The sequence below is a fragment of the Balaenoptera acutorostrata genome, chromosome 2, assembly GCF_949987535.1.
Source record: "Balaenoptera acutorostrata chromosome 2, mBalAcu1.1, whole genome shotgun sequence".
Taxonomy (NCBI): domain Eukaryota; kingdom Metazoa; phylum Chordata; class Mammalia; order Artiodactyla; family Balaenopteridae; genus Balaenoptera; species Balaenoptera acutorostrata.
Genome location: NC_080065.1, coordinates 43,580,797 through 43,599,103, shown reverse-complemented (window position 1 = coordinate 43,599,103; position 18,307 = coordinate 43,580,797). Strand labels below are relative to the sequence as shown.

At 39.4% G+C, this 18,307-nt stretch overlaps 2 protein-coding genes across 2 annotated transcripts in view; both read right to left on the bottom strand.

The window, feature by feature from the left end:
- Positions 1-18,307, bottom strand: part of ITGA1 (integrin subunit alpha 1) — a 166,781-nt gene that overhangs the window by 138,638 nt on the left and 9,836 nt on the right. The gene's annotated exons all lie outside the window — the stretch shown is intronic.
- On the bottom strand, positions 16,561-18,226 carry PELO (pelota mRNA surveillance and ribosome rescue factor). Its single transcript, XM_007195571.3, has 2 exons — positions 17,501-18,226; positions 16,561-17,210 (listed from the first exon to the last, which is right to left on the bottom strand). Exons 1-2 carry the CDS (start codon positions 18,224-18,226, stop codon positions 16,779-16,781), a joined length of 1,158 nt encoding a protein of 385 aa, XP_007195633.2. The 3' UTR covers positions 16,561-16,778.

Here is an 18,307-nt window from a genome sequence, read left to right as displayed (position 1 = left end):
CATACCACTTTCCAAAAATGCAGAGTATTGGAAAAAAGAGCTTTGCCATCTCTCTGGGAGGGTTCAGCCTCTAAGACCCTAGCAGGAGATATGCAATACTAGGCTCTGAGGACTGCTCCTCTTGGACGTGGCCTCAGGGTCCTTCCTCTGTAACCAGGACTCTGGTCTCTGAGAGCTGGCCTGGGCAGCTGATGGTAGGCCTCCTCAACTCTCTTTCAGTCTGTGAGCGAGCCCTTTCTTAATTGACTATCTAATTCACGAAACAGTCCCTTCAATACCCCCCAGCTTCCCTATCCCTGCCTAAGAATGATAGTTTCCAGTGTGTTTATGGTGGCGGGGGGTGGGAAACATGAAAAGTATATGCCATGACTCAGGAAAAATTATTTTAGGTTAATAGAAATAAACACTAACTTGATGGTTTAAGCTCCTGACTATGAGTAGCTATGTTCAACTGTCCGTAAGGCATCATTAATGTTCATCTTTCCCATAAAGAAATTGTCTTTATTTGAAAACAAGGATATCTGTTTCTATTTCTGCTGGCACACTGGTTTCCTTTCAGAACTGAAAATGTGCTCAGTGTTCATGGATATTTTTTGAGTCCCAAGGAGAAAATTTTTCAATATACCATCTAAAGCAGGTAAAATGTGTTGAACATTTACTCTGGACCAATCATTATAAAAGACGTCAAAAACCTCACTTAATGTTCAAAAAAACCCTATTAGGTTGGCACTTAGTTTACCAGTGAGGACACTGAAGTCAGTCACTGAAATAGTCCTTACTAGAGATACTGAATTCAGGAGGTCTAACTCCAGAGCCTTTCTGTTAAGTACCACCTAATAGTGTCTCCCTGTTGTATGTTGTTCCTACCTTTATGGAGTTTTTGTGACTTAATTTATGTTTCGCGATACATTTAAAATTAATCTTCCTTAATTTATCAAGAGTATAAGCCTACTTGTAATTACCAATTTAATTTTGTAAGATAACCTCACACTATCAAATTGCATCATAAACGTTAACTACTACTACTGTAAAGACATCTTGCAATTAGGCAGCTCTCTGGAGTAACAGTCTCAGATGACTGGATTGAGAAAGGTAATAACTTTTTTATTTTAGGATATTAGGATCATCTGGAAAAGGTGACTGCTAAGTAGACATTTATTTACATCCAATGCTATTGTTGAAAGGCTTAGGTCAGTGTTTTTCAAACACAGAAGAGATCAGCCCTTCTCCATTCTTCCAACAAAGGCTCTAAAACTAGAGCCAAGACCAATCTTGGGCAGGAATACACTCATTAGTCCTCCTCCCAACTTCCATCCAAGCAAAGATCTCTCCAACCAAAGCCAATCATGGCCAGTGGTGCCAAAGACATGAACATGGGGATGTAGGGCTGCTAGACAGCCAGTTAAATTTGAATTTCAGGTAAGCAATGAATAATCATTTAGAATAGGTCTCTCGTGTTCACTATTCCCCCCAGCCCCTAAATCTGACAACCTTAGGAAGATGGAAGAGAAGCACTTGCTATATGTTTTATATTTTTAACTTTGGCTCACCTCTAAATTGAGGCTTAACTGTAGGAGAGTAAAAATGCTGGTGGGTTTTGTTCTTTAAAATTTTTGTGGCCTACCCTGCTTAGCATTTGGTGCCCAAGAGGAAATCTGGATATGTTTGCTAGTTCCTCCTCTTCCATGCGTGAAGTCTGACAGCTGGATTGGAAAACAATGCTGAGGCTAAGGACAAGTGTGTGTTGGGAGTGGGGAGGTACAATATCATCTTCCTCTTTCCTGGCTTCCATTGTCTTCCAGAGCCAAATGTCAGCTGGGGAAAAGCAGTGATAAGAAATGTAAGTGGCCTGAGGTGACCTCAAGACTTGTGACTGTAGAAGCCAGGGGCTACCTGAGTCTCCTGAACTTCCACTGTGCTTCGGGACTAATACTGAATCTCCTACTGAGAATTGCCCAGTCTAAAAATTTAGTGATCTGCTGACTGACTTTGCCTATTTAAATAAGCCACCATTTTAAATCTATCAGTAGGACGGGTTCTTAAGTTCTTGCTGGTGAATCAGACATCCATCGGAATATCAGGAGCCCAAGAGCAAGACTGAAGTCAAGATTTAAGGGAAGTAGTCACATAAAAGAAAAAAATGTGCCAATTATTCAACTATTTTATATGGTTAGGTAATTTTTTTTTTTTTTCCCCAAGCAGATATGAAGCCTGAAAGGGATTCAGGGTAAGGTTTTCCTAGCTAATTAGCATCTCTGCTCGGATGAAGAATGTAAGAGTTAAAACCTACCGGACTGGATGAACTAGTGATGGGACACCAGGCCCTAGAGTCGGGCGGACATGGGTTCCAGGCTCAGCATCACCCTTGCTTCTTCCAGCAGATGGCTGAGCTGGGGTCTGAACAACACCAATCTGGCTGCAGGCCTGTGTCTCTAACACGGTATAGAGTCTGCCTTGTGTGGGATTGGGTAAACGTTAGTTCTCTTACTCCTACTGTTCTAAAATCGTGGGTATTTTCTTTTATTTTAGCTCTCCAGCATCCACACTCTTCCTAGCTGGGGAAAGGGGTGGAATTTCAGGATACAGAGGAGCGAAGGAGTATAGAATGGTCCTTCATCCTGCCTCCTGGTCCAGGGAAGGTGAACATGTGACCTCTGGATGGCCAACCTGATGTTCCTGCACATTAAAGATTACTCTCAGAATCTCTGGTTGAGTTTTAAGTCCAGTGGATCGGTGGTGGTTGTCTGGGGGTGGTGATTCCATCGGCTGCATTGTCCTACACAGATATTTCTGCAGCAGAGATTTGGCTATGCCTTCCTCTTTCTCTTCCTATATGAGGCCTCCTCAACTTCTCCTAAAATATTTTTTTGTTGCTTCCATTACCAGAGTTGCTTTCTGTTGTTTGCAACTGACTCAGAAGTAGTAAGAGAATTGTGATTTTTTTGTGACTTACATATGGCTGAAACACCCAGACAAGGAAAGTTGAGCAGTGGAAGAATGATATTCAAATAATCATTAACAGGTACCACAGGAATTAAGGTGACTAAATGGAAGAAAAGACAGCACCTATTGTTCAACCTAAGAATTAATATTAATTTTGTTTGATTGGAAGTGTAATGGTGGGTTATGGCTGATATAAATCCAACCTCAGCACCACGGGGCCACATGAGCTTCTGTGGTTCAGTACACAGAGCCAGGACCTCCTAGGTGGGTAGTTATGGTTCTCTGTGTGCACACAGTGGTGTCCTTGAAGGGGTTACTGTTCCTGGCATGAAGTGAAATGTGCTTTTCTTTTAAAATTAATTAATTAATTAATTAATTTCTAAATAAAGATGCAGAGGTAGAGAATGAAATATGCTTTTCTATGTTCTTCTTCCTTACTGGCTTGTTATCACTTACAAAAGTACAGTTTTCACCTCCATCCTCTGTGCAATGAGGTGAGACATGCATTATGTATCCTAATATAAGGAAATAAAAATATGATAAAGACTGAGAACGATCGGCTAGCCCATCTCTTGCTGAGGGTAACTGGACGGAGTGGGTCTACTTTTTCTGGTTATAACACCATCCTTCGCAGATGGTAGGGATTTATGATAGGAAGAAACTTCAGGCATTTCTTTTGCCTCACACCTCCATGGCTGATCTGGTGCCCAAGTGGTATGTATGGCAAACAGATGCAACAGGAAGGAGGAATAAAACTCAGTTAAATAGAGCTCTTATTAATTCCCAGGTATTTTGCTTAAATCATATTATTTATTCTTTGCAACTCTATGAGGAAAGTTTTATCATTTTTTTTTCCATTTTACAGATTAAAGCTCATAAATCTAAATTTGAGGATCATAAAGGTAACATGACTTGCCCAAGGTCACAGAGCCCATCTGTAGTAGAGCTGAGATTTTCCAGCTAAGAGCCAATGTTCTTACCACTGCTGCCTGCTGATTGAGTGAAAGAAGACATTCAGGTGCCCCAGACTCAAATACCACCTTCTCAGGTGATTCCACTCAACTGTGTTATCTTCCGGTTGCCAACAATTTTAGCTTTCACTCTCTGTAAAATATACGATTTTGCCGTCTTGTTCCATCTTACATAATTTTTGCATCCCAAGATTTATAAGCTCCATCCTTCAAGGAGCTACTTTTTTGTAACCCCCTTCACTATGTTCAGCAATATATGTACATCAATAAATATTCACTATCAGTCCTAATTGTGAATTTATTATAGTCACTATGCATCCTAATTGTGAATTTATTATAGCAAGGCAAAATACATAAGGTATAGTCAAATCTTGCAATGAGGCATTAAAGCTAAAGAAATACACTCCCCTCATTAACTTTTTAAAGTTGCCTTTTCAGTAGTGGGGATAATTAATCTACAATTTCACAATTTTTTCTATGCTCCATCTCTTTTTCTTAGCCAGACCCTGACTGGTTTTGTGGCCACAGAACACTTTAGGGCCAACTGGCCTAGTAGGTGATGAAGGGCCAAGGTTTAACCTGGTGGCAGATAAGAAACACCTGGGGAGTGTTAACAAAAACAAACAAGTGAGACCTAATGAAACTTAAAAGCTTTTGCACAGCAAAGGAAAACATAAACAAGACGAAAAGACAACCCTCAGAATGGGAGAAAATATTTGCAAATGAAGCAACTGACAAAGGATTAATCTCCAAAATATACAAGCAGCTCATGCAGCTCAATATCAAAAAAACAAACAACCCAATCCAAAAATGGGCAGAAGACCTAAATAGACATTTCTCCAAAGAAGACATACAGATTGCCAACAAACACATGAAAGGATGCTCAACATCACTAATCATTAGAGAAATGCAAATCAAACCTGCAATGTGATATCACCTCACACCAGTCAGAATGGCCATCATCAAAAAATCTACAAACAATAAATGCTGGAGAGGGAGTACAGAAAAGGGAAGCCTCTTGCACTGCTGGTGGGAATGTAAATTGATACAGCCACTATGGAGAACAGTATGGAGGTTCCTTAAAAAACTAAAAATAGAACTACCATATGACCCAGCAATCCCACTACTGGGCATATACACTGAGAAAACCATAATTCAAAAAGAGTCATGTACCACAATGTTCACTGCAGCTCTATTTACAATAGCCAGGACATGGAAGCAACCCAAGTGTCCATTGACAGATGAATGGATAAAGAAGATGTTGCACATATATACAATGGAATATTACTCAGCCATAAAAAGAAATGAAATTGAGTTATTTGTAGTGAGGTGGATGGACCTAGAGTCTGTCATAGAGAGTGAAGTAAGTCAGAAAGAGAAAAACAAATACTGTATGCTAACACATATATATGGAATCTAAAAAAAAGAGGTTCTGAAGAGCCTAGGGGCAGGATAGGAATAAAGATGCAGACGTAGAGAATGGACTTGAGGAAACGGGGAGGGGGAAGGGTAAGCTGGGATGAAGTGAGAGAGTGGCATGGACATATATACACTACCAAATGTAAAATAGATAGCTAGTGGGAAGCAGCCACATAGCACAGGAAGATCAGCTCGGTGCTCTGCGACCACCTAGAGGGGTGGGAGAGGGAGGGTGGGAGAGGGAGGGTGGGAGGGAGACACAAGAGGGAGGAGATATGGGGATATATGTATACGTAGAGCTGATTCACTTTGTTATAAAGCAGAAACTAACACACCATTGTAAAGCAATTATACTCCAATAAAGATGTTAAAAAAAATAAAAAATAAAAAGTTAAAAAAAAAAGAAAGAAAAACCTGGGGAGCTTTTTTTAAATGTACAGATGCTTGGATTCCTTTCCCCAAATATTGACTTAATTGCCTGGGGTGGGCCCAGTCATCATGTGATTTTAAAACCCCCTAGCTGCCTGGTTTGAGAACCACTGGCTAAACTGAGAGAACATTCCGGTAAAAATAAAGACCTGTGTTTTCTCATTACCTAGTTCTTTGGGACAGCAAGCAAAGTTGATAGGGGAGGAAAAATAACAAGGAGGAAAGTGGCAGGACTGTGCAACTTAGCATGTCATTGGAATGTGGCAAACTATTCAAAAATATTTGTACAGTTGAAAATTTTTGTGTACCTATTGACAAAGTGTTTTAAACAACTGTTTCTCTCCTGATGCTCAAGTTTAAAGGCCCCCAACAATTTTGAAAATATGGGAGTATTGGCAAAGCATTGTAAAAAAATGACCCTCAGCTCTGGAATTTGCTCCTTCTAGCAGGCTGCTCTCTTTAGCAGTCAGCCAAACCCCAAATTTGGCAGCTTTTGGAATATGGTGCAAAATAGATTCTTTTTAAACCTGAGAGTCACTGAAGATTTATTTTGCTGGAGAGATACCACTTTTAAAGATAACAAACAATTATTGCTACTGCACCAAGTAGAATCAGGGATCTGCAAGGGTGCCTAGGAAATCAAGTGCCACCCATCTTTCCTCAATCTACTGATGAAGAAATGGAGGTTCAAAAGGATGAAATGATTTCAAGTCACACAACCAACTGGTAGGGCCTGGGCACATCCTGATCTGATTCACAGGCCAGTTCTTATGTCCGCCCTACCACAGCCAGAGTCCTCTGAGAATGGCATAGATGACTTCTTCTGTGATTCATAGTTATTCAGAAAGGCGATGCTTTTGCAAATGCTTATATAGTCTTTTTTGTAACTGTAGCAAACAGCATGTAAATTACACTGTAATTTTTGGTGTGCAACATCCTTTTTATAGTCTCAAGTATAAAATCTGGCTGTATTACTTTCTTGACTCTGACAATTAAAGTTTCTAATTCATTTAGAAGGACATATGGGAACCCATGCATCAAACACAAATCTAAGAGCTTTAAAATCTACAGCAAACCATTATTAAAAAGGCCGGGTCTTTCTCCACATTTCCTGTCTACTCACACCATTTCCCACTCTATTTTACTGTGACCCAGAGAGAGTAGAAGAGCTAGAGATAAGGGTGAAAATGATTCCCAGAAAGGCAGGAAAAATTCTAACACTTATTAAGCTCTGTTAAGTTCTAGGCAAGGAGTTAGGCCCAAATTTACTATAGTGATAACAGACCCATTTTCTTAAAAATATATTCCTACATTTAATGAGGAAGAGAACTAATTGTGTCTCGGCTCTTCCCACTTCCCCACATTCCACACATTCTTCCACTTCCTTTCACCCAGGCTGAGAATACCGTTGAGACACACAGGGTCAGAGCACTATTCCCAGAGTTCATTCCTCCTCATAAAATAGACTGTGTTCTTTTCTCCCTTCTGCAGAAAATTTCCTTTCCTTCCACCACACCCAATCCATGTTGGCCGTTTAGTAAAATGTACTACTTAGGAGAGAAGTTGTTATTGTTTATGAAGGTTATTTTCCTGAATTTTATACCAAGGATAAAATGGTGACTAAAGAGATAGGAAAGGCCCCAGGTCTTCCTGCTGGTCAGCCTCTGGGCTTTCCCCAGGCCCAGGTCAGCTCTCTGGCACTTCCCGCTTGACAGCAGGCCCAGAAGCCTGCTTCCCTTTCCCCGAGGAGGCGACCACCACCCGCTCTACCCTGGACATCCTCTTTTCCAAGAATGGCTGTGGAGAGGACATGATGTCCTGCTCCCCCGCTTACTGAGCAACAAGCTCTCTTTTCTGGTTTAATTGGTTTGCTGTTAAGTCACCAGAGAGAAACAGGAGATAACAAAAATATGGAAAATACAATGGTTCTGGCATCTTTCTCTTCTTTTCAGTCATGGTCTCCTGTTTGTATTTCTGATTCCACTGATGCCTTTTTCACTTCTTTCTGAGAGTAGGAAGCAACATAACCTCCTTTCTCCATGATGTCTCTTCTCAGGTTTGTTGACTCTTCAATGCAGAGCTTAGAGAGAGCTTAGGGATTACAGGGACCAATACTTAGAAGAAAAAAATTTTACCAAGTAAATTTGAGAGGAATGTTTTCAGTTTCCTTTGCCTCATCTCTCTAGAAACTAATGCAAGATCAGTGTGAGCTTCTGGAATTTACCAGTTTAAGCTCTGATAGCACCTCCTCAGTGAAGCCAGGCTGAGCTAAGAGCACCCTTTGAGCTCTCAGATTCCCACATTGTTCTTATTCCTGTACCTATTGCAGTGCTATGGTTGCTTGTTTTCTTTCTGTCTTTCCCCATCCTAGACTGGGTTTCCCTTGAAGGAAGGGACTGTGACCTTCTCTATTCACCTCATATCTCTGGGGGCTGGCAGAGTGCCTGGCACATAGTATTTAGTAAGTGGTTGTCAGAAGAACGAAATGATTCTCAGAAGAAGAAAGGCAGGAGGCAGAGTCTTTCTCTAGCAGAAGACAAATAGTTGTTCGAAGAATGGACAAATGGACTTCAAAGCTGGGTTTGAGTCTCAGTGATGCTTCTGAGAGAGAAACTGTCTTGCCCCAAGATGAAGAATTATTTGATAAAGGAGGGTTTAGGGCATTTTTAGAATCCCATATTGGTCTTTGTTCACTTACCCCAACTGCCTCCCAATGTGCACTGGTGACAAGAAAATGCATAAGAAATTGGAATAGGATGGATCAAACAGGAATGTGGACTCTATGAAAAACTCTCGTTTGAGCGACTTTGAGCAAGTTACCAACACTCTCTGGGCCTCAGCTGACACCCGTATCATGAAGTGAGTAGGTCAGATGACATAAAAGTTTCCATACAGCATTAACCTTTTATGATTCTAAATGATTCAGAGCCGTGTACTACAATGCATTTTCAATCTTCCTCTCCTCCACCTCATCAAAAAAAAAAAAAAAAAGTGACTTCTACCATTGTCAACAATATACTTGGAGAGGAAGAAAAAACTCTAAATTATGGTCACAGGATCAATGAGCTGAAACACAAGATTAAAATGTTTTATATCCACAGAGCAATTTTTCACATTGGTGTCAAACAAAAATTTCTAGTTGATGTTTACACTAGGACTTGACAAAAAATTCCAGACATAAAACTTCTGGAACTTAGACTTGAACTCAGAGGACCTCCTACCTCTGAATAAATTTTACAGCTAAAATCTATTGGGATGTTTTTCTTTAACAAGTATTCATTTTTCAACAATTATTTAAGTTTTCTTATTAAGACTATTAAGGTATGGTAAAACTCTGGCTATCTGGAACTGTCATTCTAGGTATGGCAGATAGCTAAAGATTTCTTTAAGTTCGACTATCTTTTAATGATTTTTGGAGAAAAGCAATTTTGAAAGACAATACATTTCCTTGACTTCTGAATGTAATGCACTGAATGTAATTCAATCCTTTCCTCAATATGAGCACCAGCTATTATAACATAGTAATGTCCTCAGGCCCCAGTGAAAGCCTCTAAGCCTTAGACTTTTTTCTTCCGATGGTGATTCAGGATCCACCTGAGCTGTCATTTCTCACTGCAGTCACCTCCCTGTCAGCTTGGCCATTTGTGGTCATCTCTCCTTGATATCTAATTTGCTGATTAAAACCACAGACACATACCTTAATTCATCTTTGCATACCAAAGTAGCATAGTTTCTGCCACTTAAGGTGCTATTATGTTAGAATAATGCATGAATTAAGACAGTAGGCTTAAAACTTTTTTTAAAAACAAGCTTGCTAAAACTAAGTGTGAAATAGTAACAGATGCTGAGTAAAGGCTTGAGGGGCTTGGTTTAATATATAGACTTACAACAGTCTCTGTACACTTTCTAATCCTCAACTATATTTCAGACTAGAATGCCATATGATTGAGTTCCTGATTTTTCATGAGAGATGAAAAATAACAGTGGTAGGTAAATAAAAAAACATACAAAATGACTGCCACAAACTTTGGCCGATTACATAAAATTTAATGTTACCAAACAATTTTTCTGTTTCTAGGTGCATTTGACCTACTCCAAACAGAAAATTGAGGAATGGACTGGCATTCTTATATTTTTAGGGAGTTGCGTGATTGGGTACCTTATCACAGCCACCAGCTATGTGACTTTGGACAAATTATTTAACCTCTTGTTTTCTTACCTGAAAATAGTACTGACGAAACCTTTCTCATAGGACTCTTCAAAGAATTAAATATTTCCTTTTAAAGCACTTCCCACAGGTCTGGTCTTTAATAAGCACGTGGTTCCTTTTATTTTAACAGGCTGTCCATTCCTGGAGTTGGGACAGTGGTGCCAACTCTGTGCATGGCCAGGCAGTGTGCCTGCAAAGACACTGTTCTCTGGTATTTGCTGTCTGGCAGATACTGCCCTGCCTCAGTATTGGGTGTTTTGGAACCAAATGTGGCAGCCTAAGTTGAAATAAGCTCTAAGTCCTCTAGGTCTCCTACGTTATAGAAAAACAGGCATTCTAAAGAATGTGGGCAATGTTAAGGGATGAAGGAAAGGGAACTTAAAAGAAGACCGGTAATCCAAATCCCTACAATTTGTCATAAATGTCACAATCTTTAGCAACTGGCATCTAGAAATATAAGACCTTCCCATATTGATGTCAAATGTTATAGAATTAAACTATTTGCTGTCAAAAGCAAAAATGATAGTGTCAGCAGACTTGCATACAACTAAAGTGCTGCACACAAAGTGGATTTTCCTTGAGAAAACACATTAGCTTCTCCTAAATTTAAATGAATAAATTCACAATATCCCAGTTTCCTTCCCGGTGTTCTTTACCACAACAGAATACACTAACATGTTTCTTAAGATAGAGAAGTTAAATACTGAAAAATAAATGGGCTATCTTTCAATTAGTATACTTGGAAATCTACAAAGAACACTCTAAAATATGGATGAGAATAGAGATGGTGATGCTGTATCAAACACTTCCCAAAAAGGAAGAATTCTTGCCATGTAAAGAAACATGATGAATGGGATTTTATCATTTCCACTTCAGCTTAACAAATACCTTTTGCCAATGCTTTTTCATAGTCTTTCTAATTTAACTATCTCCTTCCTGAACTTAGCCAATTTCTTTTTTATTTCTAGTGAAGTTTACCTGCTACTTGATTTTAAGTAACTCCTCAAGTTGTTCTAGGCCATTACTAGAGGTTTTATTCTCCAACATCTTAATTAGCTGCATTGCTGACTTTGAATCTTTTCTAAGTAAGGCATCCTTGATACACATAAGTATTATACTTGCATCTCAACTCCGTTAGAAACCATTTTGGCTTTTCTGTAACACTTTTGCACTAAACTTCTAAATTGAGAATTCATCAGCAATACACACAATGCATTATGAAAATCTTGAATAGCACTTTTCTAAACTACTAAATCTTTTAAAATATGTAAATTGAATCACAGCACAAAGTTTAAATACGCTAACATCAATATGAAGAAAACTTTTATTTAGGGCTTTAAAAACTTTATCTGAGGGGCTTCCCTGGTGGCGCAGTGGTTGAGAATCTGCCTGCCAATGCAGGGGACACGGGTTCGAGCTCTGGTCTGGGAAGATCCCACATGCCGCGGAGCAACTGGGCCCGTGAGCCACAGCTACTGAGCCTGCGCATCTGGAGCTTGTGCCCCGCAACAAGAGGCCCCCACAGTGAAAGGCCCGCGCACCGCGATGAAGAGTGGCCCCCGCTTGCCTCAACTAGAGAAAGCCCTGGCACAGAAACGAAGACCCAACACAACCATAAATAAATAAATTAATTAATTAAAAAAAAAAAAACAAAAAACAAAACTTTATCTGAAATTGTTTATTCTTTTTATAATTGCTTTTACATCCCCATTTTAGTTGTTCTTCACTAACTGGGAACTCATTTGCTGAAAAATGTGTATCAACAAAATTATGGGCTGGTCAAAATCAATTTTTAGAACAGGTATAACTTTGCAAAGTTTATGTCACAACTCTGACACTTCTGGTCCCACAGGGAGTAAAAGAGGAAGTGGTGAGGGAATCAAAGATGCACATTAGGGTAGGAGACATGAGGGCTAAGGGCCATATAGCAGTAACCCTTCGACCTGAATGAAACAGAGCTTGCTAATAATCCCTGTACTATGGGGATCCTGAGAAAAATCTTTTAATAAATTAAATCATCACCCCTAATATATTTTTTAAAACTAACTTTTCATACACTAAATTAGTAAATGTACATGTATGTTAAGATCCACTTAAAAAACACAAACAAAAGTAATTTGGTTTTTGCCCCCCGACTTAGAAATTTTTATCTTAAGAACTTTTAAAAATTCAGCTTTTTATGAAATCAATACTTTAGGTATTCTACATGTATATCTCTAGTGCACTATAGAGATATGTAGGGGAAAAATAATTATCTGACTATATTAAGTGTTGAAATCTATAAACACCTGTGCTTTGTGATAATACAGAGAATGAAGTAGCATTTAAAGAGATTAAATATTGCTGTTTCCCTATGCTTTGATGCCTGGCCCTCTTTTATTTCTAGTTTTACTAATACTTCCTAGGTCATTTTTTTTTTTCTCCATGACTTCAGGTCTGCTTATATGCTGAACATTTCTTGTATTATTATCCCCGGCCAAATGCTTTTTCCTGAACTTCAGAACTGTATGCACAATTGCCTAAGGGACCTTCTTCTGGAGATTGATTCATTCGGTCATTCATTTAGTCATTTTTTTTTTTTTTTTGGGCGCATCTACTCTGTGCCAGGGTTTGTTCTTAGCATTGGGGATATAGCAATGGCCTAATAGACAATAATCTCTGCCTTCCTGGAGCTTACATTCTAGATAGATGATAAGCAAAACAACTAAGTGAAATTAAGCGTTACAGAGAAAAATAAGACAAGGAAGGATAAGGGAATCTTGGAGAAGGTACATTTTTTAAAAAGGCTGGTTTAGGAAGACTTCATGGAGAAGGTGATATTTTGAGCAAAAACCTGAAGGGAGTAAGTAAGCATATAACAGTCTGGTGGAAAAGCATTATAGATGTCCCACAGGCACTTCAAACCAAAGATTCCAAACTGAACTTATTGTTCTTCCTTGCAAGTCAGCTTCTCTTCCTGTTTTTCCTGTGTCTGAATTATGCCCTCATGTCTCCCACCAGTCAAGAAAAAAAATCTGAGATTTACCCCTAGACTCTACTCCTTCCATAACTCTGAACAAACCTCACGTCCCTCTGAGCCTATCTCCTAATACCTCCTCTTGACTTTTCATTCTTACTGCCTTTGTTTAGACCGTCATCATTTTCCTCTTAAATTTTTCTAATAAGTGTTCTCTTAATCTGTCTCCTTGCCTCCAACCTTGCCTCCTCCAATGCATCCTTGATGCTGCCAAACAGTGATATTTGCAAAATGCAAAGTTTATCATGCCATTCTGTTTAAACTTTTCAGTGGTTTCTCATAATGGTCGAACCTACTCTTTATTGTGGCATGGAGGGTCTAATGTAATTAGCACACTTGCCCTGCCCTCCTCTTCTTCCTGATAACCTCTCCAGGTTTATCATTTTAAGTACATCTACTGGCTCTTGCTCTATAAAGTTCCTTCTAAAAGCGACCCCTTGCAACATTGTGCCCTCTCATACTTTCTACAAGTTACTTTTATCCAGTGATTTGTTTACATGTTTCTTTCCTAAACCCAGCTCAGTACTTGGTTCAAACAGGTACTAAAAAAATGAACAGATAAAATTAAATGTACTGCCCTTGATGACTGGTGTAATATAAATATGGATGCCTCATATCTAAGCTCTGGCCACAGGCGAAAGAATTTCTCTCTCCTCAAACTCTAAGAAACACCTTAGAAACCCCTTTTCAACATGTAATTCAACATATCCCGATACTGAATACAAACTGCCAGTTTTATTTACTTGGAAAACCATCTGATTTAAAAGCAAAATAGTACCTTCCCAACAAACAGCTTCTACTTTGGGGAATTCACATATACACCATTTCATCCGTGTACTTTTTTTTAGCAACACAGAGAATTTCAGTTCCAGAATATATGAACTGCAGAAATTATGAGTCACTTCTGTTAAAGATACTGTGAGTTTGAGATCCGGTTACAGGGATTAAAGAAGGAAACTAAAGTTAATGATTGAAAGCAACTAGAGATAAGAGAAAATTAGCTTTACAAAGCTATTCTAGTGGCACCTGGGGGTGGGGGGGAATCCAACTTGTATATAAGGGAGTAATGAAAGTGAAATCCAGCATCAACAGTCCAGACGTAAAATTAGCAAAATATTTAACATATAATAGAACAGGAATAGCAAAACGTAATTTTATATGTATTCGTATCTGGAACAAAACGAAACAAATTGCAAACTTCTCATTTATTGAGCCTAGTGAGGGTAGTAATCTTTGTTTACAACAAGCACCTTATGGTAAATGGAAACTTACAGTACAAAACACTGCATTAATTTGAGAGGTATGTTACTGACAGTGTTTCCATTTGTTACCATAGTCATTCTTTATTAATGAATAGCAATTGGAATTAAACTACTGCATGATTTCCAGAGACCTATGGTTCATTTTGTTTTCTATAGAATAGTAAAAAATAATTATTTGAATTAATTTTGTATTTTACATGCTCCTATCACTATTTTGATATTTACACCTATGCATCTAGGAAGATTTATACTCTTGATAATGGTATTGGTATAATATGTAACTTTTTAAAAATACAAATACTTAAACATATTTTAAATGTTATAGACATATAAACAGGCTTTCATTTAGAGTTTTATAGATAATTTAATTGAATATTGACAGTTTATATAGATAATGTAATTGAATATTGGCAGTCTAGCTCTCTTAAAAGATCTTAAAACTCCAATCTTTTTCTCTATGGCTGGCAACCCTAGGCAGAGATTAACTAGCACAGGGAGAATAAGCTATTGCTTATGTTTATCAGCTTTGATTATACACAGCAATCAGCTATACATGTTAAGATACAGATTGCAATTCAATAGGTTTAGTGTAGAGCCCTGGATTCCAGTTTCTGACAAGCTCTCAGGGGATGTTGCTGGTCCATGGACCACACTTTTGAAGAGCAAGGCCTGAATCAAGGGTCTCAGCCTTGATGCCTATTGGAATCACCTGGGAGCTTTAATAATAATTTAAAAAAAACACCCCAGCATTTCTAGGGGTGCAAGGTTATTTAGTCTGGGGTCCAGTCTGGGTATAGAGTTTTTAAAGCTCCCAAGGTGAAGCTAAGAGGCAGCTAAATTTGAGAACTTATGTCCTAAAATGTATTGGTTAGACTTACCATAAGCTTTTATTTCCCCTGGTTTTTATTACCAAGGATAACAGCTAGGAATAACCAGTTCTGCATAGATTATGAGCACGAGGCCCTAAATCTCCAAATTCTTCCTGAGAATATGATGCATTATCAATCAGGCTCTAACATTAAGAATCTTAGTGACTTCATATCTACACTCCTACCAAATTATTAATAACATACTTTTAATGATATCTTAAATATTCATGAATTATAATGAAATGACAATCTGAATTATTTTGATTAGGAAGTACAGCAGACATATAAAAATGTGGTTTTAAAGTGTATGGATGTGTCTACCCCTAACTACAGATAAAAAGGTTCAGATTAGTTAGGAAGTTTATAAAAAATAATCCCCAAACCTGGCACTTACACCAAGAGAAAGGCCCAGACACAGACAGGACAAGCAAAAGTTTACTTAGTGTCCCTATTTGAAGCAGGCACCACTGATCCTGGAGTTACAAACTGAATTATCACTCTTTCTTCATAAGGCCTTTCCTAATTACTTTGCTAAGTTGAGATGTGTATAAGGTCAAGATGCAATTACATTTCAAGGCCCCCTCCCTAACTCTTGGAAAAAATAATGAAAATATTTTAAACTCTCAGCTATTTGCCGAAATTCCCTAAGTATGGTAAAGAGCTGGAGTACAAATCAACTGCCACATACTAACGATGTGACTTAAACTTTCTGAACAGGCTTTCTCACCCCTAAAACAGGACGTAGAGACAGTCCATTAAGAATGTAAAAGCAAACACAAATTCAAGGTAGCATTAAGTATTTAACTATGATAAGCCAAAAAATAAATACATAAATAGTGTAGCAGTGCAAAGAACTCAAGTCCAGATTGGGGACTACTTCTAGGTTTGCCACTAATAGCCCATAAGCAAATCACATACCTCAGCCTCATTTTAAAAATAAAGGCACCTTAAATAGATCATCCTGAGAATCCTTAGCAGACCAAAGCTCTATGACCTAAAGATAACTAATTAAGTGCTCCTCTGAAGCAATTATGATTAGTTCTAAAGCAAAAAACCCCCCACCTTATTACTTTTAACATGATTAGTTTAACAAGTCTCTTAAGAAAAACACATTTTAAAGTTGTCCTCAAGAAAAGTCTTCTAATTATTTAGCCATCATTTAAAATAGCAAATAAATTTAAAAATTAAAAAAAAATGGAATGTGGGGGAAATGGGGAGAAAAGGATCATTAAGAAAACCAGTGTAAGAACACCATGCCGAATTAAAATAAACAATGTAAACTGAAGATGAGATATTAAAAAGCTTTTCCTAAGGAAAACTACCTCAAAGCATGCAGTATGGGATTTTACAGTCTATTCCAAAGAATATACAGGCATTCGTTTTTAATACACAAAATGTTTCTAAGTACTGCAAATAACTCATAATTATGAAATAAAATGATCCCAATTAATAAAGATGGTAATACATGGAGATTATTTCCTTTTATTGTTCAATTTGAATACATGTCCTGCCAACCACAAATCACCTAGTGTGACCAAATACATGAGAAACCCCTGTAAGAATCACAAAGTGCCACTTTTGCAGCTGTCACAAGGATGCTGAGAAAATGTAACAGTGAAGGAGTGAGACACAGGTTGTCTCGATTATTAGTTCCAATCATTAATCTTCTTCAGAACTGGACTCATCCTCTTGGTCAGAGAGTTCAGGGACAGGGAAGCGGAGAATGGCAGCTATCCCAGTCAACTGGCTGAGCTGCTCCCCAGACACATGAAGACTGGAGAAGATCCTCACAGAGCCTGCGTTCTCCTTCACACTGTCCACCAGCCGCACGTACCGGCTCCGTGTGGCTACATCCTGGTGCCTGAAGAGCTCATCGCTGATGAGCAACGTGTCAACTGCCATGGCCTCATTGGCCTTCTCCACCTGCTTGAGTCCATAAAAAGCTCGGTCAGGTTCATGTTGTAACATTTTATAGAAGTCATCCAAGGCTTTTACTTCCCCAGCGGCTTTAGTATCTGAAAGGCGGCTAGCTACTGTAGGGTCACAAAGGGCCTCTTTCAGAGAGTACTTGTGTCCAGAGGAGGCATGTACCTAGAATCACAATTATAAAAGTCAGACAAAAGAATCTCATAGAGTACCCATTAAACAGCCCACAATGACCTCAAGCCAAAAGCACTGGTAAGGCTTTATATGTTTAAGAATTTAAGCCAAGTTTACTATATCAATTTGCTAGTCTCTTTTCATTTCATGATCTCACTTAACAATCCCAGTCAAGTTAAACCTTCCTCCTCTTGTACTTTTCCTAGTTCTAAAACTTTAGGAGTCGTTTACACAAACCCCTCTGCCCATTCTTAATTATCCCTGGGTAAGACTGTTTTTACCTGAAGGAATTTGGACCGGTTTTCCAGGAGCAGTTTGTTGTCCGTCTTCACTGCTTGTTGAAACATGTAGTCGCAGAACTGCTCCCTCACAAATCCTGGGCTGGCCACCAGGACGCACTTTACAACATCAAAGTGTATGTGGCGCTGGATGGCCTGGACCACCTGTTCATAGAACCGCTCCAAGGCCCGGTCGTGCTGGGAGCAGTTGCCTTTCCGTTTCCTAGGGATGTTCACTTCCACCTTGGCCCGAGTGAGAGTCATGCTGGGAGTGACTAAGCAGATATGGGCGAGGCCTTCCTGCATCACCACAGCCGCTACGTCGGCGCTCCAGGCTGGGTCACAGGCTTGCTCGATGCGCTCCAGAACCACACTGTCCCACTGCTTCTTGGCCAGGGTGAACTGGCGGTTGGGCTCCAGCTCGATGGTGTGGTAAGCCCCCATCTTGACATACTCATTCTCCTGGATGTTGGTCCCCTTGACCCGCAGCTGGCAGGCTTGAGAGTCGAAGTCGATGGCCTCCACGCAGAGAGTGAGGGTAGTGCGGACCCGGTTGCTCCCTACGCTGCCCGTGGAGGACTCCGTCTGTACCTTGCGGATGGTGGAGGCGCGCAAGCTGTCGCCCACCTGCACTAGATTGTAGGTGTGCCACATGTCCTCAGGTTCCTCGGGAACCAGGGTCACCTGGCCCGCATTGTCTTTCTCAATGTCCTTCCTCAGGAGCTTCATGATCTTGGCAGGGGCTCACTGCCAGAACAAGAGGAACCGAGGGGGATCCCCACAAGGAAAGGGGTAAGGAGGGGAAAGTTT